Source organism: Nesoenas mayeri, assembly GCF_963082525.1.
Source record: "Nesoenas mayeri genome assembly, chromosome: 1".
Taxonomy (NCBI): domain Eukaryota; kingdom Metazoa; phylum Chordata; class Aves; order Columbiformes; family Columbidae; genus Nesoenas; species Nesoenas mayeri.
The window spans coordinates 40,086,351-40,106,353 of record NC_137541.1 but is presented as its reverse complement, the minus strand read 5'-3'; the positions used below and the strand labels follow the sequence as shown (position 1 = coordinate 40,106,353).

At 37.6% G+C, this 20,003-nt stretch overlaps 1 protein-coding gene across 11 annotated transcripts in view; it reads right to left on the bottom strand.

Annotated features, from left to right (window-relative positions):
• Positions 1-20,003, bottom strand: part of TNRC6B (trinucleotide repeat containing adaptor 6B) — a 131,270-nt gene that overhangs the window by 36,678 nt on the left and 74,589 nt on the right. For 10 of the 11 annotated variants that reach the window (XM_080347486.1, XM_080347494.1, XM_080347488.1 and 7 more), the window contains 3 exons: positions 7,236-7,323; positions 3,201-3,222; positions 1,233-1,577 (listed from right to left, as the gene is read on the bottom strand). In XM_080347486.1, coding sequence (XP_080203612.1) covers positions 1,233-1,577; positions 3,201-3,222; positions 7,236-7,323 — 455 coding nt within the window. Of the gene's footprint in view, positions 1-1,232; positions 1,578-3,200; positions 3,223-7,235; positions 7,324-13,770; positions 14,041-20,003 lie in introns of those variants that run through there. The other variant, XM_080347493.1, reaches the window with a different exon arrangement.

Below are 20,003 nucleotides of genomic sequence, written 5' to 3'. Positions count from 1 at the left end.
TATCAAAATCAGCCACCTAGAAGAGATCTGTTTTCAAACTGATTAGCTAAAACTGCCATTATAGTTTGAAATTCGCTTTCCCTGTGTATTAAATATGAAACAAAGACAACAGGAGAAACTGTCAAAGAGGGATTTGCTACAAAGGAATTCAAGTACTGAAACCACAAAACAAACAGAGTTATTCATTTTCCTAGAATCCTTTTTAATAAAGGCAGACATCCCATCTAGTTTACTTGATTCTGGAGTTCCAAGTCACCTCTTTTTTTTTTCCTGAACCATAGAGAACTATAAAAAGCTCACGCTCTCCAAGACTGTGGTAAAAAATCCCATCCTTTTAACCTGGCATGGTTTTCAAAGGCAAACTCAGATATAGTAGCATCATTATTTTCTTCTTTTCACTTTCAAGCATTTATTATTTCTTTTTTAAACACTCTTATTGTTAGAACCGATGTTGTCCTTGACTTCTCAGATCACCTAAGTTTTTCTTTAGAAGGCAGATGAATGTTTTGAGTGGAAATTTGTTTGTTCTACAATCATAACTTCAGAAGGAAATACTACAACAATTGCAATTCCCAAGTGTCTAAAAAGTTTTGGAGCAGCCATAACTTCCTCATGCTCGTAAAATAATTCATCTTAAAATAAATTTATCTTCTGGAATTAAAGTGAAGAGAAAAGCAAAAACAAGACAGTCACCACTTTTATAAAAGGCTTATGTAAAGAGAATAACAAGATAACTACTCAAAAAGGTCAGGATCAAAAGGACCCTCTTTCTTTCATCCAGATGAGAAGTGACAGACACCTGCCATTTGGCAGACCTGGTATCTACATGTCTGTTTTGCCAGATCATATAAAAAAAGTGACAAGATAGGAAATTAATGTCAAAGAAACCTAAAGAGCTATTAAGAACTAATTAATGCAAAACACAAAACACTGTTTATCTATGCACTGTGTCTAACTTGCTGTGGTCTTAAAAGCATTACAGCATTCGACTCAAAGCACCAAAAACACATTCTAAAAAACCACCAAACCCCTTTCTTGTTCCATCTAGTAGTAAAAGTTACATCCATTGTCACTAACAGCAAAAGAAAAGTCTATATGCTAAAATGGTAGAAGCAAGCTCCCCAAAAGAAATCTGAAGAGTTTTGTTATACAGTTATATGCTTATGCACAACTGTAGTGATACCTTTTCTGCCACGCACACGCAGATGCCCATTAATATTATTATTACTTGCCTGTTGCAGTCCCACTGTCGGTCTGCAGCAGTGCTCCTGTCACTGGTTGTGCGTTGTTTGTGTTTGCTCCTGGTGCTGCTGGGGGAGGAGGCCCTGCTCCACCCCCAAGGAGCATACAGGATGGCGGAGGGGGCTGCCCACGTTTCAGTAACACTTTGTGGTCCTGCTGGCAACGGAATCGCGGCGGCACCTCCCGAGGCATGTAGCGGGCGGCGCTTGGCGGTTGTCCGTTCGGCACTGCCACCCTTTTGGCATTGTTGCCACCATTGACTGGTGGCGATGGAGAGTTGCCAATTGGGCTGGCAGCCACTGGTTGGCTTAAACTTGGTTTCGTCACTTCGGGCACTGAAAAACAGGAAGAATGAAAATCAGAAATTTTTCCACTTAAACTTGTGCTAGCTGCAAGAACTCACTGTGATTCTTTCCTTTCATAATTTCATTCTTCTCCAAACTACTGTGCAACTTTACCCTTATCAAAGAACAATTTAATAAAAGAAGCAGGAATAAGCCATAGTGGCAAACCTCATGCTTTCACATACAACTCTGTACCTCAGCAAGCATTTTGCTCTAAGCCCCAAATTTCTTGGAAACGTAGAGTTGGCAAAGAACAGCACACTGGGCAATGGATGCTTTTAAAATATGAGCAGTCATATATAACTGGTTTCCCCCCCTTACTCTGCTCCCTGACCTTCAACTGTTTTTTGGATTGTTACACATCATCCATATGGCACATCTGAAATCAGATGCCAAGTTTTCACCTGCTTACTAGCCTACATGGCCACTGCCAAAACAAAAAGAGAAGGAAAAAAAAAAAAAGGAACAAACCTCCTCTTCGATTCAGAGTTAACAAAACTGAGTTCTGTGCACTGCTCTCAAATAAGGCAGTTGAGCCTGACCCCAAAGGCAGTCCTACATACAGTATTTGCATTGGGCTTGCCTGAAGTTTCCCAGCTGCTCACCAGGTGCCCTTATAAGCAAGGGCAAGATGCTTCCAAGGGTCATTATGCATTGGAAAAAAAGAAAATTACAAAGAAATCCTTGAGGAACTAACACCATCGCAAAATTTGCCTAATACGCTCTAGACTTGTGACCACTTACTCATGTTCTCCATGTGCTTTTTGAAGAAAAAGCAATTCCCAGCCAGACACCTAAAAGGTGTAATTGCTAAGAGATCAATGATCAACATTGTTGCTTAATACAAGAAAGGGATGTCCGGAAACCCCTCACCAGCAGAGTGAACATAATCAGTAAAACTTTTCCTCTTACAAAAGTGAGATGAAGCAAGCCAGTCTCTCTTTGGCAACAAGACTGCATTATCCCCCGCATTTTATTTTTATCAGGGTTTTCTGATTTCTCTATATAGGTTTCATTGCCCAAACCCCAAAAAAGGGTATTGTTAACAGTAAAATCAAGTTACTATCTCAGTTGTCTTGTCAATAATGACAATTTCCCCAGATAATTTTTAGAAAACTGACACATAAATCAAGATTAAATATATTTTTAGATCAGCTAAATAAGCTAGACTTTCAAGATGCTCACTCATCAGTCCTGCTTTATCTGTTGGACTTTTAGGTGCTTGAACTTCTCCTTAGATTTCCACAGACAAGTCATTTTCACTCATTTTGGTACCTCACCATAAGCAGTACTTTCTGTGTCTTTCATTCCACTTACACAAGTGGTTTCAGTTTTCGATTACTTATCTAAAACCTCTCCAAAACTGAAAGGCTAAATATTTCAGCTAACCTATTTCTTCCACAATACTTACTCTCTCTTCGACTATTCTGATGCTGACAACATTGATTAGTTTAGGTTCTCTATTTCAATCACCTCAGCTTTTATTTCTGAACACATGTTTTCAGTATTTCATTCTTGACTCATAAATCCCCCTTCTTTTTTAACAGTTTTGATTAAAATCTAAGTACTGGCTCAAGTCAATTAAAAATACTCTTTAGGATCAAAGATTCTTACCTTTGGTTTTTTGATCTGTGACCTGCAAATTAAGAGCAAGAATGTAAATACAGTTTTAAGAACCTCGAAAGAAACATTGAACAGGCTGCGCTAAATCACAATTTTGATTTCTTAGCAACAAGATCGATATTTGTTGTATGAAAATTATCAGCAGATGAGCTACAAGCCTAAATGGTACTCCTAGTCACATATATGAAGTTTTCAAAAGTACGACAGCTCCTATAACACCTTTGCCTGATGCAAAAGCCCTCAGCAGAAACAGCAATGACTTCAATCATTATGATTTTTAGTATTCACCCTCTTCCTCATCCCCATCATGGACTTCCAAAGCCCAAACGAACATGCTATTGCATCACGGTTCTTTCAGATTTTGAAGGTGAAGTATTAAAGAGTAACAAAAACTTCCTTCTATGAGAGTATCCTTACAGCGGACTGTTCGGCCTCTCAACAGAGCTCTCATACAAGTAACCACAGGTGAGGGTAGCAGTTTGTCTCTGCCATCTTCCCAAACCAACTTTCCCATGACATCTCTTCCAGAGAGAAGAAATCCTAAACCTGACTGGATTCATTGCCATAATTACCAAAAGCACCAGCAATACCTATAAAGCATCAGACTTCAAAGTCTCTTGGATTCAATAAGAAGCTGATTACCTAAGTGAGCCATCATGCTGGCCAACATGTTCAATATGTGGTTTTGCTGTACTTCTACACTCTTTCAGGATAGCATATATCCAGCTACAGTAGAGACAAACATACCACTGGGATATTCTCTGGAACCATGTGTATTGTAGCAAGTTTTGTATCTGTAGATCATGAGTTCCACCACACAATAATGAAAAAAAACCCTAAAGATCATCATGTGTTAGGCTCTATGACACCTATTCTTAAATGAAATCGCTGAACTAGTCCATAATTCTGGAAGGTACACAGTGACAGTATAGAATAATGAAAGTACAAGTAAAAAACAGTTTATTGTTTAAACCAACTAAGCCAGAACTCCTTTGTATAGTAAAGAATAAAAAGACAAACTGCTCTGAATTACTATGGCATCATTTACTTTGCAAAGATGAACACTGCAATATGCAAAGTGGAACATTAATTATAACACAAAATCTTACACACTGTAACTTCACAGAATTATGTAATCCAAAAGTCTCCGAGACACTAAAAATGCACCTGTACCAAAACTGTACCTGTACCAAGCCAGACATCAATTTTCACTTCACTTACCAAAAAATGCCTTATGTGTCAAATTATATTGTCTACTGTAACACAGCTAAACACTTCTGTTAAGCACTTAAGTGACTTTGAAGCTCCACTACTAAAGGAAAAGAAAAAGGGGAGGAAATTATTCATTAATCCAATCTGGTAATGCTGATAGGTCTACTATAGTCAACAGTAAACATGTTTAGTAAAACAGTAACTTGTCTACTTGGAAGAAGCCCATGTTACTAAATCTTTAAGGAATTCTAGATGATAACTGCAGTTTGCTTTAGGAAAAAGAAAAATACTTCTGTCTATACTGCATTTCTCTCCTTGTCAAAACAATTTGGTTTTGTAATTTTTTTTTTTTCAGGTCTAGAATACAAAGACTGAGAAAATGTGACACCGTCTCAGATTGACAGCTGTCACCTCTTTGTGGGCAGCCTATAAGCACCGGCAGGGCTGTAGCAGCTACAGTGAACAGGAAGGTAGAGTACAACTCAGCCTCCTGACAAGCTGCCAAACAGCCCCTGGGACACCAACCACAGGAATTTAGCCTGTGATTTGGCTTGTATAACCTCCGTTTAAGTGATTTTTTTTTTTTTTTTTTTTTAATTTACGTTTCAGAAAATCCAGGAAGAAAGTAGTTTAAAGTTACACGAATTCTGCCTAAAAAGCTACCCTCAAATCATTATTGCTTATTTGCTGAACACCACCACAGTCACTAAGAACGAAAACACACATACACACATGTAGACACACACACACACTCTTATGTTCTGTCCTTGCAGTTGCCTGCTTTGCTATTCCTAGATATCTCCAAGTATTATTGTTAAGTTTGGTCTCTAGGAGATTAACTTATTTAGTTAGGAGATTAACTTATTTAGTGTTTACACTTCCCAAGATTTGGCAAAATATCAACATTCAATTATACTGAATAACTTAGGTGAGGGACCACACAGGGAAGTTGGTAAATCTCTCTTGTATTCAAAGCACCAATCCCTCAGTGAATAGCCAACAGCACTGTAAGCAAGATGTTCACTACAACCCTTTCCAGTTTCTCTTGTATCATTGAATATCAGCATATAATTCTCAAGTCATTAGTCTTTATTTAGAGGGTCTGCTCCTCCTGGTTCCTACACATACTTTTTGTACTTAAAAAATGTTAAACAGCGGCAACACTGAGGCAAAGAGACACTGAAGAAACCTTATTCTGTAGCTACTGATCTTTTGCAGTATTGCTGGGGATGTATCAACACAATGGCTGGATAAAACCAGAAATACACCACTTTATCTGATTTAAAAGCAATGGAGTCAAATTGGTGAAAAAGCCAGATTTAAAAAGGCCCTGGATAGGCCAAAATTTAACTGAAATCAGTGCTGGCTGTTCTCAGCAGAAACCTACAGAATCTAACAGACTAATATCTGATCTTTCACAGGATCTGTTGTTACTGAAGTAACTGAAAAACAGACTACTTAAAGTAAAGCCTTCCGCCCTCAATTTCACCTAATCAGTGAGGTTGGAAGGGACAGCCTCTTGAGATCTAGCCCACAGTTCCCACCTCTGCTCCCCACCTGTTTCCAAGAGTCTTCTCAGCTCAAAGCAAACTCATCAAAAACGGACTGCACAGGGCCGTGTCCATCTACTTTTTGAGCATCTCCAAAGATGAGGTTCTTAGGGACATGGTTTAGAGGTGAACTTGACAGTGTTTGGTTAATGCTTGGGCTCGATGATGTTAAAGATCTTTTCCACCCAAAATGATTCTATGGAGGCACCACAACCTCTCTGGGAAACCTGTTCCAGTGGTTGCCCAACCACACACATGCACAATAAAGTCTTCTTATGATTAAGAGGAATTTCCTATACTTCAATTTGTGAACAATGCCCTGTGCCTTGTCCCTGGGCACCACTGAGAAAAGCCCACCTCCATCTTCATTGCACCCTCTCACAAGGTATTTGTACACATTGACTAACATCATCCCCTGAGTTTTCTCTTCTCCAGACTGAATGGTCCCAGCTCTCTCAGCCTCTCCTCATTTGTCAGGTACTCCACTCCCTTAATCATCTTAGGGGTCTTTTGCTGGACACGTCCCAGGATGGCTATATCGGTCTTGTACTGGGAAGCCCAGAATGACACAGAAGGGATTTTACCAGTAAAAAGCATGGATAAAGCGGCAAGAGACTCAAGTTCATATGCCAGCTTAACACCTAGAACAATCTACTAGATTTTCAGCAAAATAGAGAGCTCCTAATACACCACATGTTCAAATCCATTTTCTGAACAAGAACAATTCACAGTGACTTATCAATTCTCCACAGCTTGAACTGGTGAACTTCAGCAAAAGTGCTACTAGCTACAGAAAATATAAAACCTAAGTGATAGATAGCACAAAACAAAGAGAACCTTCAGTGGTAAATATTTAATATAAACTAATATAAAATTCCTTGAGGACTCGCAAAAAAATAAAAAAGTATCATCTTGCTCTAGGAAAATATTTAGTCAATTTTACTGCAAGAATTGCAAAACTGGCAGCATTTCCAACCCCAAACACCTCAAAACCACAGGAGTTGCACAGATCAAGAGACCCATATTCAATAACTTACTTTTAATGCTTTATATATAAAAAAACCTTCTTTTACTTCACATAACACACTAAGGAGAGGAAATTTGTAAGTTAAACACTTAAATTCCATAAAAATCATGCAAAAATAGTCTCTAATAAAGCATCACTCTAAACAATATTAAGCTCAAATACAGCTTAACATCTTACCATCACAAATGCTATTTATGTTCCAGCTGGATAGAAGACTTCAAATATATCAAACCCTACCTTCTGAGCAGATTCCTTCTTTTTCTTATCCTCCTTCTTCCTTTTCTTGTCTTCCATTAACTGTTCTTCCCTTTCTTGCTCCTTCTCTCTGCGAAAACATGACAACCAATAATATGAGCACAATTAAGTTCTGTAAGATGAGCCAGATGTACTATACCCCTCTTCCCCTCAAGAAAGGCATTTGAGATACTAGATTCCTCTTATTATGATATTTCATTTGCATTTGATGGTTTCAGTCCAACTGAGATAAGAAAAGCATCTTCTAGCTCAGTATGACCACAATCACACCACTTGCTGCATAAAGGAAAATTCCTTTAGTTGGATCAAGCCTCTTATGGCAGTACCCTATACAAATTAACTACATGTCTAATATTAGAAAATATCTTCAAGACATTTTGGCTAAAGTACCCTTTTAATTGGGTTGTGCTTTTATTTAATGAACAGTTTCATGAATCTTCTCATATGGTAAAAAAGGGAAGTTGTAATTTAATATAAGATCGTTTGGTCTGATACATTTATCTTCACAAGGGGAAGAGATTATTCTATTGCCTGTAGCTGTGTCACTTGTAAGAGACTAGAAGTGTCACATCAAATCAAAACCATCATTTATTATACAAATCACAAATTTAATTTCTAGCCTATTGTACCCACCCACAGAATTTTTGTGATGAAACTTGTAATATAAATTACTTTGCAAGGAATACATTTTTTCCACAAGAACATTCTTTCAGAAAAGGAAGAAAAATATGTGCAGCTGCTACTGTTGTCAAGCTATCGTCTTGTTGCTATGTTTCGTATCAAATATGAAAGTACCAGAAAATAGTTAATTTTCTGCATATGTGGTATTGGCTGATCTGTTTCTATGGTGAACCACATTTTTGTTAATCAATTCTCTTCACTTCCTTAAAACTAAATTTAAGGCCAAGTTTTCACCTCACTTGGATCAATTCCTACTTATAGGAAAAGATTATGACAAAGACAATTAATGCAAAAAGATGATCTGGCAGATGAAGGGTAGGACCTTATGTGTACTTTACAAATGGGAAACAACGAGCAAGTATAATCTATGATCTTTCAGAAAAAGATTTCATGAAAAATAGAACAGCTTTATAAACAAAATGGGAGTTTATAATAGTACTGAGCTATCTCTTATATTTATGCACAAATCAAAGCTCTTTTTTGGTCACAATTTAAAAAGATTAGAGTTGAGTTGGCTTTGCTGTCACATCATTCAGAGTTTTTCTTCCATTCCATTTCTATGGTATAGGTAATATTTTTGTTCGCATTTTCAGTAGATACTGCCAGTCAGTGTACAAAGAGACATTTACATAACGAATCAATTTCCACAAAAATATTTTGAGATGTTATGTGTTAATAGCTTCCTGATTGAGGACTTCATGGAACTCTCTCAAAGAGCAAAGGTTCTACACACAGTAATAAAATCTTTCCCTTGTTTCCTAAAGTTAGGCTCTCCTTTTTAATGGATGGAGAAAACACATAAGGGTAAGACGAGTCCTTAGTAACAACATTCTGAGGTTATTACCAAATGCAATTCATTAATAATGGCAAGTTCAGTCTGCATTTAACAAAGTTTGAGGCAAGCATTCCACATCATACAGAACAGCGTTTCATGCACTCTGACTGGTATTGCTTAAGCCAGGTCAGTTCCTGCTCTTTTCTCTGTAAAATGTCAAAGCACACTTCCCAGCCCTGAATTTTGGCAAGGAAAAGCCCAGCAGGTTGTTTTACTAACAGCACAAGATGTGACGCATTGGGGAGGCCAGTATACTTTGCATTGTCTGTCACAGCATCGAGATAAAATTTTCCATCTTCTTTAAGCTACAGATTGTATGCAATATGAAAAAGCTCTCCAGTGACGCTCTTATCTTTCAAAGTTACTATACCCTCAAATAATGTTTACTACATTCATACTGTCAAGCTACGTGAGTCTTTTGGGCTGCAGTGCCAGTTACAAATATATTATTTCCAAAAAACTTCCTGTAGCAGGCAAAAGTTTAAGAGTTGTCTTAAACAGCTGCTGAAAAAGGGTAAGATCAAAATACAAAATGACTTCCAGTAACTGCGTGGCACACAGCCATACTTTCATTTTAAAGCACCTTCCTTAATTTTGCAAGCAGAAGAGCGGGGAATGGAAAATAATGAGAAAAAGGTCATATTCATAATCAAAGCTGAAGCTATGGCTTATTAATGACATATAGCAATAGAAGGAGCCAAGGACAAAAGATCCATAGCCTGGAAGTAAACATCTAGTTGTGGTCATCTGTCTTTGTGGTAAGTCCAAGACAGGGCAACTGCTGCTGCCGCTGCCTTGTTTTCAGGCACACACGGGCAAGTGGTACTGAGGATGCACAGAAACCTTTGTTTTGCATGGTGACCTCCCCTTCTTCTGCTCTTTTAGGAGAGATGTGCACTTAATATTCCATTGGGTGCATAATCAACAACTATAATATAGCAACAATCATTACTTAGTAATTTAGGTTTCAGTTCATGTAAGCACACAGTTAAGTTCTACTGATACAGAAAGGGATCCATCTGAACACTTGGGCTGCATCACAGCTACAACACCATGAAGTTCCTGACAAAACATAACTGAAACCTCACAAATATGAAGTAATACTCTCCAAATGACAGAGCAACCATTGATGCCACAGACATGCTAATAATGTATCACTAGAAACTTAACTGAATTAATGGGAAACAGCTCATTGCCATTCTGAGAATCACACTTGCCACCTTGCCAATTTCACTCTGATGCACTTCAAGTTTTATGATCAAAGGTTTCCCTTTCCAGTTGTACGCAAAAAGCTTGTTAAACACAAAGTTAACTTGGAGTGTCAGGTGTTCTGATAAGTTTAACATAAACACAGCTTCCAAGTACATAAATTCATCCAGAAGACAACACTGACTATTAATCTTCTCTCATTAGCTAAAAAGCTGCTACTTCTTGGCCTGGTCAAGGAAACCAGGGGGGGTCCATCATGTGCAATCCAGTGACCAGCTGCCTACATTCACAAGATCAACATGGGGAGAAAATCCATCAACTCCAAATGAGTGGACTTAGAGTAATACAATGGGGTGTGGTTTTGGTTTTTGTTACCAGCACATAGTAATGGGAACACGGACACACCACAATCCTGCAAAGGAAGTCTGCTAAACAGCCAGCAGCAGCCAGTTTTTTACTTCAACTTTCTTCAAGAAAGCATGTGTCGATCTTAAAAATCTGACCTAATTGCACTTATGTTTCCTAAAAAATAATAATAATAATAAAAAATCTTAAAATTCAACATCACTGAAAAGTATTTTAAAAGTTTGTTATAGACTTTAACTCTGAGTAATCAAAGTAAGGCATATTAACAGCTTACAAATGAAAAGAAAGTATAGGTTATAACCCAAAATTTTATTTTACAGAAGACCAAAACCAAATCAAACCAACCCAGTAGCTATGATGCACTACACTAAATGCCTTATGATGTTCTTATAACAACCTCATCTGGCTAAGACAAAAGCAACCATTTCAGAGAAAAGGTTTTTTAGCTAGTTAACTAGGGAAGTAATAGAAAACACTTGTGAAGTTATTAAAACAGATGGCCATTTCAGGAAAAAGAAATGTGCCCTCCCCAAAACAATGTACCAATTTTTGGAAAATGTCACAAATCCTAATATTAATTTTCCCAGAAAATTCTAAATAAAGACTTATTCTCGCAATGTACGGGCTTGAGGCATGGGTAGAGGTCAGAAGTTACCTTCTAAGTTCTTGCTATCACAAACTGAATCGTGAAACAAGATGACGTATTACATATTGCGCACTATCTGCTGGCAACACACTTTGATAGGGAGAGATAAAACGCCACACAACCCCTCCCCAACCTTATAAAGTCACTCTCAAACTAAAATTGCACAAAAAAATGTAAGCAAAATGTAAGAAATTAAAATTCCTAGAAACTCAGGAGTGGCACTCTACCGTATATAACTCCCAGTTCCTTCCACAGAGCTACAGGACAACAATACAATACTGTTTGGAAGTTCCTCATACGTAAAGATGTGGACTAGATACCAGTGCTGTGAGTGAGTCATCTTCCCAGCTCTTGACCCCATGCTTTGCTTACTTTCAGTACAGTTAATTTGGTTTAGTTGTACTACAACACAACAGAGGAGCGACAGTAAACTTCTATAGGAGCATGCTGTTCTTTGCATTGTAATATCCTTAAGATGATTTACAAATCTGCTTCCAAATTGTGAGCCAACTCTTGTATCTTCTTCCAGATTACGGGAGAATCCAAAACTACACTTGTAGGCTCAGCAGCACTGACAGAAAAAACTTTTATCTATATAGCTACAAGGTCTCATTAACAACTGTTAAATTTTCCCTGAAGGCTTTAGCCATAACTACCCAGAATCAAAGGCTATCATAAGATAATGATTTGCATGCATAGACCAGTTTCACTTAGAGGCAACACTTGAGCAATTTACTAACTCTTTCTTACAGACAGGCCCCTACTGATCCAAAATATCAGACCAGAAATATATTTCTGATCATTTAGAAAGAGACAAAAAAGACTCAAAACTTAGAGACCAAATCAGAAATTTAATCTACATTAAGGTACCCAACTTCAGTCCAGATTTAAAGCAAGATGACTTTCCAGTGAACTCTAACTACATGCATCTAAGCTTCTCCGCATTTCTGACAGTTTTCTCATTATCATAAATTTCTGACAAGTTATACAGCCTGGATATCAGCAGAACTAGCCATCACACATTGGTGTCTCAGAGGCATCGCAAGACACCATTATAACAAGCTCAAGGTCAGGTATCCTTCTAAGGCAAAAAGCTCCTCTCAGATGACACAGGGATGAAATCCCTCTGAGAAAAGTAAGCTGTGTTCAACAGTGCTATTTCATTAACAGTTTAATGCCACCACTGGAGAAGTAGGCTTAATTCTCTTCCACTTCATTCCTCCTCATCAAGCTCTGTCCCTGACCTTCCCTTGCTTGAGCCTTCTCTGGAACTCAGTTGATTATATGGCAAGCAAATTCAAATCAGAGTAACTCACCTGGACCACTCCCCTCATTTTGTAAACAGAATTAGCTTAGAGTATTATAAGATGAACAACAGAAGTAGTGCATAAAAGCAGCAAGGAACCTTCTCCTTTCAAAGGAACGTGTTAAATTGGTTGCATTTCAATGAAACCGCACCTTATTGTATCACAACACGTCTCCACACAGCACCCAATATAAACTGTCTCACAGAAAGATCTCCTAGTAAAAGTGAGCACATTTTCTTTTGAAACCAACTCCTATATTGTTCTAATATATTAAGGAGACTGTTTCCTCTGGACTATATTTACTCCTTTACCCCATACTCTGCATATGGGACCCTCACATAGACATCTGCATCTGTGCAATTCTCCTAACTGTAACAGAGGCTTTACTGGTACAATCCTCTAGCCAGAATAAAGTATTTATATATACACACATTAAAATGTATAAGCTGATTGCAACTAAGGGTCAGGAGCAATGAAGAAAAAGCATACTACAAACTCCCAAATGAGTGCTTGCACATTAATGTGCAAGCAAAGAACACCGGCAGTTTTACTACTTCAAAAGCTCAAGGTGGATGAAAGGTTTTGAATTGTATCAGGAAGCTGGATGTCAGAAACGAAAAAGGAAGCAAAACTAAATTCACTGCTACCAGAGTATAGAAATCTTTACGTTTTTACGTTTACTTTCATCCAACATATCCCACGAAACAGACATGCTCCATTATTTCAACAGCATGAGGAGAGTATGGCATGTTCAAACAGGCAAGTGTGCTCCAGCACATTCAAACAGAACATCAAACAGAAGCAAGACATAACACAGCATGGGATAAATCCCAGGGCTGACAGATCCTAAATTCCTAAAGGTACAATTAACTTCCACCAGACTAAGCTACATAAACAATAAATGATCTTGCTGACCAAAAGATTAAAAATTGAATTGCTTTTATGTTTAAAAAAAAAGTTAAAATGCACAACATCATGGCCACATTGTTAAGCAATGTTTGCATGCATAAATCAGACAGACATAAGCCATACAAAAGCCAGTGACATAAGGCACAGCCACTCAGAAAGTCAGGCTTTAGGGGGAACTGGCAAAAATGGAATATGAAATTATTTTAGGCCAAATGAATTCTCATGTTTACAAGGAAAAAAAAAAAGGATCCTTCAAAATAGCAGCCATGAAGATCCACAGTATAAATATTTCAAGGAGGAAAATAAAGAAGACTAACAGTTCACTTGAAAAAGAGACTTAAATCTACAGCATCATTGAACAACTACTATATCAAATAAGGGATAAACTATCTAGTTGTAAATTGACCAGTTAGTAAAAGGACAATTGTCACACACTTTCTGAAAGAAAGTGAAAAACGAGGTATCAGAACTCAGCCCTTCAGTAGAGTATGAAATTAAAACTTTCATATTTGTAACATATGTACATAGCATAACACATGTAAGACAAGAAAATGTGTCACACACCTGCACTGCAAGGGTAAGCTGAGCCTTTTATACACACACAAGATACACTTTGCCATATATTAAATGAAAAGACTTTAGAAAGTGTGTTTTTACGAATGCTGTATAAAGCGGGGTTCTCAAAAGGCAAAAGATTATTGCTCGTCAAGGAGTTAGAGCAAGCTGCTTTTCTCTTCTCTTTGGCTGACAACCAAAACAGCGTCACAGCAAGAAGTTTGCTTACTTTAAATAGCATATCTGGAACAACTGATATGACTTTATCGCAGCAAAACATCAGTAATTTGGAGTCGCTGTAGAAAATAATCAACTTTAAAACATTGGCAAACTGACTTTGCTAAAAGTACATTTTTCTAGAGAAAGACTCCTCATAGACAGCTATTAAACTTGTTAATAGAGTAAGATTAAGTCTTTGTGGAGTATTTATATATATATATATATATACACATACATATATTTACATACTTACTTACACAATTTTTTACACAATAGAAGGAAAAAAACTTTGACCATAAAGGGCTGTTTACCTTAAATAACTTGGCAGTATAAGGCCTACAATGCAACAATAAGTGCTCATAAATAAGGAGGTTTCGTTCTCCACACTTCAGTAACTGCTTTGGGGGAAGGGATTCATTTCAGTTTTAATAGTCTCCTTTTAATAAGAAAATCTTGGACTGTGTAAGAAAAATAACTGAAATGTTTTTAATATTCCATATTTCTTGCTTGCACTCCTTTTACAGAGTTACTCTTTCCAGCTGTATCACTTATATACATTCATAGAATGAATTCTAGGTACAATCTAAAATTTCCAAATGTTAGCCATAGCTGATAAAAAGTTTTAAGAAAACAGAAAGTGATGGCCCAAGTTCTAGAACGTAAGAACTAGGTGAGCTTCCTCCCCTGTTTCAGTCTTCAAATGCTTCAGAGTTCTTACAGATCAGTAATAATTATTTCAGAGCATGTGCACTCTTGCATACCAAAGATGCAGATAAAGTGTGTTTAGAGAATTGTGAAATGTTGTAAAAATAGCCCAAGAATGGCAAAACATTCAGTTAGAAATCTGCCTGTAATTAAGATGCCCAGTAATTTATTGTATCAGAACATTCATTCAGCAAGACACAGTTCTATTCAATACTTCGAGGTTTTGTGTGATTATCACGTAACCTTATTTTCCTGTAAAAACTATTCACATGCGTAGAAAGCTCCATTATCTACAACTGTTTACCAGAAAAAATGCTGTTGTGGTTCCAAAGGCCACAAAAAATAGGAAGAGAAACAAATGCATAACAAAACATGGAATACTAAAAGAATGACAGCTACCACAATAAAATCTCAATAAAGAACCTGCCTGCTACAGGCTTAGAGAGAAACAAGTCAGTTTTTTGACAAAGAGCTAGCATTCCTCAAGTATAGTTGAGATCTCTGTTCCACTACAAATGATCTATCCTGCTAATATGTACTCTTTCAATCTCTAAATCTCCCTGAAGCCATAATTTCAGCAAATAAGAAGAAAGACTACCTGGCAAAATTTTTCTCTGTATTTTCCACTAAGTGAAGTCCTTTCATTTCTGCAATGATTGGAGTGTGTGGGGGTTATAATCACAGCTCTGGACAGCTGCACCACTCTGAGGGAGCTGCTGCTGAACTTGCTTTTGCATGCGAGACACTTCTTTTTACTACACTATCCAAAAAGAACATTTTACCTACCTCACTGTCCATACAGAAATACCTCTAAAGTCCTACTTTACCACACAACACGGGCTTTGAAATGAATGCAGGCTATCTGGGAAAAGTGCCAGATGTCAGTTAAAGGATTGCTTATTAGTCTGCAAGTGCAGTATGCACAAGTAGTCGCCAGTATTGCTTTGTATTAAAAGATTAAGAGATGTAAACTCTACAAGTTTTATAATCTCTAATGGTGTCTATGTCAGGAGAAAAAAATCCTTTCATTTGAAAACTAAAAGAAGAAAAGTTGCACAGAACATTTCCCCTACACAGTCCTTTCCATGATATGGTGGGGTTTTTTTGGTTTTGCTGTTTCTTTTCTAGAGGGGTGGAGGCAGTTGGTGTGTCTGTTGGTTTTCTGTGGGGTTTTTTTGGTGTGTTTTATTAACCAATTCATCTTTTGGAATTGAAGGGTGTTTTCTGCACTAGATACTCTTACTAGTCTCACCATGAGAATCACAAGTAATTCTGACTGAAGGGACCTCTGGAAGTCACCTGGAATCTGGCCTAACCCCACACTCAGAGTAGTACCATCACCAAGCAGGTTGCTAAGGACCTACTCACATTCTGAGCATCCCCAGGGATAGAGAGATTATCGCCACTGTGAAGAGCTTATTTCGTTTTGGTTTTTTTGCGTGTTTTTGCTTGTTTGTTTTTTAACTACACCCATCATATCTGCCTCTCCCAATATCTATTCAGAATTTCTTTTCTGCAACTTGCGCTTGCCGTCTCCTGTTTATGACTGTGGACCAGGACGAGTCTGTCTCTCTACACCCTCCCATTAGTCAGTTGAAGACAGAGCACCATTACCCTAAGTATAGAAGGCTAAGGCCTTCTATTTCTAAGGCTGAAGAAAGCCAGTCCTCTCAGCCTCTCCTTATGCAAGACGTGCTCCAGAACACTAATCATCCAAGTGGTCATTTAATACATCAGTGTCTTTCCCTCATGAGAGCCACAACTGCACACAGCATGTCAAAGGTGTTGAAAGGGTTGAAAAGAATCACTTCTCTTGACCCACTGGCCATACCCTTGCTAATACAGCCCAGCATGTGGCTGTTTTCTTAACAGCAAGGACACTCTTAGAGGAGAATGAGCAAGTATTTCTGTACTTAGTGGCCCAGTGAGAAGACCCTGAAGCAGAAACCCCTAAATGAGCCACCCCCCACTTCAGGTGCCCGGATCAGTCCACCACTGCATTTTGCAGCCCAGATGGTCTCTGCAAGTCACACTCCAAGCTCTAATGGTAGCTTTACCAGTGCCTCACTGGGGCTACGAACCGGTTACAAGTTGTGACACAAGTGAAGCTGATGAGCATTACTGCCATCTTAATAATGCATTCTTGTAGGTATGTATGAGATGTGCTATAAAAAACTCCACCTGTTTACTGTTAACCTTCTGACTGTAGTTAAAAAGCAAACGCTATCTCCTGGCTAGGTGTAAACTTAATTTTAACAAAAGCAGCTCTGTATCATCTTAAATTACACATTTCTGTCTTAAATGCAAATAATATAATTATTTTTAACACTAAAAAGTCCCAAGAAATGAATCTATTTGCTATGGTTACTATGCCACAGTACGCCAAACAATTATGACATTTGTTTTAATGTCAGAATGTGACATTTCAGATAGAATACTGAAAAAAGTATAATAGAGTTTAATTAAATGAAACATTTTCTGCCAGAGCATCATTTGTGGTATCAGCACAGGCCATACAGACAGGAAGAAACTGGATCATACAGAATCTTTGAGAACAGAAGTAGTTACATTTGAAACAAACTTTAACATTTCTTTGATTATGACTGACATTTTTATATTTGTGCTTCTCAGTCATAAAGAAAAACAGAGACCTAAAAGTCATCCTGGTAAAGATCCAAACTATCTGAAGATACAGGAAACAGGGGAAGGTGGAAATAAAGAAAATATTAGATAATACCACATTACAGTGTTATTGCTGTAGTTTAACACACTTTGAAGTATTGGAGGTTTTCTTAACTTTCATGGCATAGCACTTCAGGAAGGATCCATAAAAGAACCCTGAAATATGTGTAGGAGTGAAGCAGTTTCTACTGAGTGACAGTTAAATTACTAAAAAACAAAACAAAAACCACCACCACCAAAACCAACAAAAAAACCTCACCACAACAACCACCAAAAAACCCGCAACAAACAACCATCCATCCACCCACCCACCATCCCAAACCAGACAGCAGGATGCTGCTTAAAAGCAGCAGCTATTGAATGATGAGGTGCTTGGAACTGTACCTGCCCGGACATATTTTAAGGATACCCTCACAGCATCAGAATGGCATAATTTATACCTAATTTCATAAATTATCTGATTGTTTACTTCTACTCAATTTCCAAAGAAACACTCTAAATTCACTTGCTATAAAAACCAAAACACTTTATGCAAGTGAATTAATAGCCTGACAAGCACATTACATACCTCCAGATCTGTATAATATTGTAAAATTTTCCATATACAGTGCTTCAGGGCACTGTAGTAATGAAAATAACATTTATCAAATTGTAAGTCATTATTTTAATTATACTAAATCAAAATACTAAAGCAAGAATGTATTTAATTTTATCAGTGGGAAGTTAAGAACAAGGTTTTCCATACAAAGTTATTATTCATCTGTTGTAGGCCAAACTGGAAGAACCAGCAAGTTAAGGTTACTTGAACTTCTAATACATTAAAAAAAACAACTCTTACAGCTTGCTCAGATTTTCTTGGCAAAGGCATTTAAGGTTTGTATTTTCTACTCCAGTTGTTGCCTCAGGCAATATTTATTTTTAACAGGTAAGAAAATTCATTCAGCTACTTCCTGCAAATATTCAGTTACAAAGTTTCAGCACTGTCATGATCCATATCAGGAAGTCTAAATTAAAGGCAGAAAGAAAATTAAGTAACATATTTTGCAGGTCTGGGAAACGCTGTATAAATCTTGCCAAATTACCATCTCCTCAAACAAATCTGTGTGTGTCCAGTATATTCAGCTGGGCTTGGGCAGGCAGATTCCTGGTATTTCATTACTACTAAGCTTGCTCCATAAATTAAGGCATATAGCCAGGATTATACGAAGAATCCTTTTTTCGTAACTGCTGATTTTGCAGACTACAAACCATTGTTTATCCTTGCTAAAGACAAACACTATTCCTCTCCATCCTTATGCCAGTTGAGCTGAGAGCTGAAGCAGGACTAAAGGCAAGTAAAAAGCCTCCAGGAACAAGCTGGACAACCAGACTGCAATACAGTAGGAGAAAGATCCAGGTGCTTTCAATTTGAATCCACCATAATGCACACGCACAAACCAGCGCTTGCATTCAGCTGTGCCTCACAATTCACCGTGCAAGCTGGTTCCTTCACAAAGTACATTAAATAACAGTTTTGAAGCCTCGTGTTTTAAATAATTTATTTGTTTTGTGCAATCAGTAAAACACAGATGTAGGATCTTACATGAAACAAAAACCTGAAACCCTGTATTTGCATGCATAAAGCATGGCAAATAATTTCATTTAATGCTACTGTGCCTTATGTAATTAGACAAATGGTTAGCTGGCTAAGTCTTAAACAGATGTATACTTTTCGAAAAGTTCACCGGTATCTTGTAATTTTAATGACAGTGTATAATCATAACCTTCCTCTGTCAGATGAGGGAAAAACCACACAAGAGCCTGATATGTATATTGTTATGTAAGAGCCAAATACTAGATGCTATACGAGCCGATTATCAATCTTGGCAATCACAGAGCTCAAATACCGACAGTACTCAGTCTAAAGTAAGAACTTGTTTACCAGCTAAACACCATGGATTAGCGAGTGACTGAGTTCTTAGAATGCAATAAAGGTTATATACACTCGCTTCACAGTGGAGATGCAGTTAAGCACAGCGTATACTGAACTTAAATGAGAAAGAGATCTGCAACAGGCAAAATTCAGTCTTGTCTACGAGTAACTAACACAAGTTCAAGTTCTCAACTGTTACATCCACTACCTTCTCACCCTCTGCTACTTGTAATGATGTATTTCCTTAAGTACCACCAGCTATCTTTAGCAGCTTGGTGAAGTTGTATACTTGTCTTCCCATCCTCCCTTTATTTAGAATGACTTGTGGGAGGGAAGAAACACATGCTGCACAACACAGAGCTTTCCCAGGATGTGTTACAAAACAAGAGACTGCATGACCTGCTCAAGGTTACAGAATGACTCCATTGCTCACTCTGAATTAAAAACTGGCAACCTCCTGACTCCTCCTGTATTTTCACTAATAAAATAATACCACTACTGAACACTTGCACAGCTCCTTTCATCACAGGATGTCGAAGGTCTTTATAAATATTAATTAAGCATTACAACAACACTAAGAAGTATGTAAAACTTAATTCCACACATGAGTAAGCCCAAGCAAAGAATAAATAACCTGTGTTCAAAGTCACAGGACAAGTCAGCAGCATGAAGAATAAATGGCTCTTGCCATTAAGGAGCACTCCACTAGAAAAAGGATGTAACA